Raw genomic sequence first — 3,059 nt, 5'->3', positions numbered from 1 at the left:
AGTGATTAAAAGAATACAGTTTCCGTGTAATTATTTCGGGGCATAAGCTAAGCTAGCCATGTGGGCGGCCGGGTGCGGGGGACGCACCCTTGCCGCTCATATTTCAACATTGGATGTAGTCTTCTGACTTCCACAGGCCTTTGTACACACACATGCCATACATGCACACAAACACTCAGACATAAAAACTAAACATAAATAAATTAGGGCTAGAGAGATGTTTCAATGAACAATGTCTTCTGCTCTTCAGAGGATGGAGTTCAATTCCCAGCACCCACAACAGACCATTCATGAAAACCAGACTCCAGCTCCAGGAGACCCAATAAACCTGTGGGCACCAGCATTTACATGTATACATACCCACATGCAGACACCTATATGAACATATAATTTTAAAAATTGTTTTTTATTTAAAAAAGATTAATAAACAAACTTTTAGACATCCCTTAAAAGGGACAAGTTATTCCCAAGGTTAAATTTTTTTGTTAATATTTATTTATTTATTTATTTATTTATTTATTTATTATGTATACAATATTCTGTCTATGTGTGTGTCTGCAGGCCAGAAGAGGGAACCTCATTACAGATGGTTGTGAGCCACCATATGGTTGCGGGAATTGAACTCAGGACCTTTGGAAGAGCGGGCAATGCTCTTAACCACCAAGCCATCTTTCTAGCCCCCCAAGGTTAAATTTACATGTGTGCTTGTGCTTCTCTTTTAGGAACTGGTTCTCTCCTTCTGGATACTGAACTCAGGCCTTGGACTCATTAAGCTATCTCAATGGCCACCAGGGATAAATGTAAGGACGTTGACTAGAAACGCAAATGTGCAGTCTGAGCAGGGCTATTACTCTCATCCTGGGATGAACCAGTGAAAGATACACAACATACACATAAAACTCTACTGAGTTTCAAACAATTGCTTCAAATATAATTTAATACAGACTCAGAAAGCATTTGCTATACTATTATTTATTATTATTATTATTATTTTGTTGTGGTTTGGTTTGGTTTTTCGAGACAGGGTCTCTCTGTGTATTCTTGGTTGTCCATGAACTCTGTAGACCAGGCTGGCCTTGAACTCAGAGATCTGTCTGCCTTGGCCTTCAAAGGCTAGGGTTATAGGCATGCGCCACCACATCTAGTAGCATTTACTATGTTAATCAATGCTAATTAACAATAAACTTTTCCTTGATGAAAAGAAAATGTTCTACTTGAAATTCAACAATTGATTTTCTGGCATTTGTCTTATGTGTATGTGTGTATGAGTCATCAGGTATTGTGGTAAATGCCTAAAATTCTATTACTTTTATAGACTGAGGCAGAGGATTTTGAATACAAAGTCAGCCTGGACCAGACCCTGTCTCAAAAAACAAAACAAAAAGTATATCAGTTGGAAAAATATATCTAATATAGAAATTAGGACCCCTCACACAATAAAATATGCAAATAATGACAGCATACTAACCTGAGTCACTTGGCAATACCTCTACGCTCCAAGCTTCACTTGTGGTCTCTGATATGGTAGAGCCAGTGCAAGGGTCAAGGAGAACTGACCCTGAACCTGGGAGGCACAGCAAACTGCCTAACACATTCTCTGCTGCTGCACCTGCACAAACCAGTGGAACAAAATGTTAGAAGGGTCTGAGAACAGTGGTAAACAAAATCTTACCAACAAGAAAGTGGCCAAGGAAGGAATTTCATTTAAGTCTGATACTAAAAACATAAAGTTCCCAGTTGAACACACTGGCACAACCTCCTTTTCTTTACTTCATGTGCATATATGTACCTGAATTATGTGTACCACACACATGGATCAGAAGAGACATCAAATACCTGGAACCAGAGTTACGTGGTGCTTAGAACTGACTTCAGGCCCTCTCCTCTGGAAAAGCAGTAACTGTATTACCCTAACTGCTGAGCCATCCCTCCAGGACCACAGTCTTCTTTTCCTCCTGCTTAACTTTGACTCTCCACAGGGAAAACATATCTTTAGAGTCATGGCAACTTACTTTCACCATGGCTTTTCAGCAAATCTTATCTATGTCCTTGATATCTTTTTTACCTTTATAGTCCCACAGGGATGCCAGAGAATTTAACCACAGAAAGTTATATTAGCCAACCAATAAATTCAGAGTAGTACATTTGCAAGACTACACAGCTCCTTCACAGCACTCAGCCAACTGCAAATACTGCTTGTGGCCAAGAACAATACTACATTGGCATTTGGAATAAAATAATACAAAACCAACTGAGAAATCTCTATACAATACTAAAAAACACAACTGGAGGGAATGAAACATTACCATATGCTTGCATTTAATATACTCAAGATGAGGAGAGATGGTTCAGCAGTTAAAATACTGGCTGCTTTTCCAAAAGAGTTAGGTTTGATTCCTAGCATCTACATGACAGCTCACAGACAGCTGTAACTCCAGTGCCAGAGGATACAACACTCTCTTCTGGCCTCTTCAGCTGTCGTATACATGTGGTATACAGACAAATTAAAGATGGGAACTCTACACTACATTAGATTCAAGCTAATAAAAGAATAACTCTGGGGCTGGAGAGATGGCTCAGTAGTTAAGAGCACTGGCTGCTCATCTAGAGGACCCAGGTTCAATTCCCAAACCCACATGGCAGCTCACAACTGTCAGTTCCAGGGAACCTGACACCCTCACACAGACACACATGCAGGCAAAACACTAATGCACATAAGATAAAAATAAAATCATTTATGTAAAAAAAGAAACATTCTATTTGGGTTATGAGAAAGTTTTGAAATTAGTTACAAGAAAAAGCTACCTTTTACAGATCTAACATTAAGAGAACTGCGAATAAGGGCATGGGAGACGGCTTCGCAGCTGAGAGCATTGGTTGCACTTGTAGATGACCCAGGTTCAGTTCCAGAGCTCCCACAAAGTGGGTCACAAATGTTTGTAACTCCAGTTCCAGGAGATCCAATGACCACTTTTGGCCTCTGCGGATATCAGGTACACATATAGTACACACACACACACACACACACTCTCTCTCTCTCTCTCTCTCTCTCTCTCTCT

The 3,059-nt window shown here is 40.0% G+C and overlaps 1 protein-coding gene across 8 annotated transcripts in view; it reads right to left on the bottom strand.

Moving 5' to 3' along the window:
• The window catches only part of Gapvd1 (GTPase activating protein and VPS9 domains 1), an 81,036-nt gene that overhangs the window by 34,157 nt on the left and 43,820 nt on the right, over nucleotides 1-3,059 (bottom strand). For all 8 annotated transcript variants that reach the window (XM_026777308.1, XM_005346008.3, XM_013345944.2 and 5 more), the window contains one exon: nucleotides 1,469-1,609. In XM_026777308.1, the coding sequence (XP_026633109.1) occupies nucleotides 1,469-1,609 (141 nt within the window). The remainder of the gene's footprint in view (nucleotides 1-1,468; nucleotides 1,610-3,059) is intronic.

The sequence above is a fragment of the Microtus ochrogaster genome, chromosome 4, assembly GCF_000317375.1.
Source record: "Microtus ochrogaster isolate Prairie Vole_2 chromosome 4, MicOch1.0, whole genome shotgun sequence".
NCBI lineage: Eukaryota > Metazoa > Chordata > Mammalia > Rodentia > Cricetidae > Microtus > Microtus ochrogaster.
This window is presented reverse-complemented; position numbering and strand designations above follow the sequence as displayed.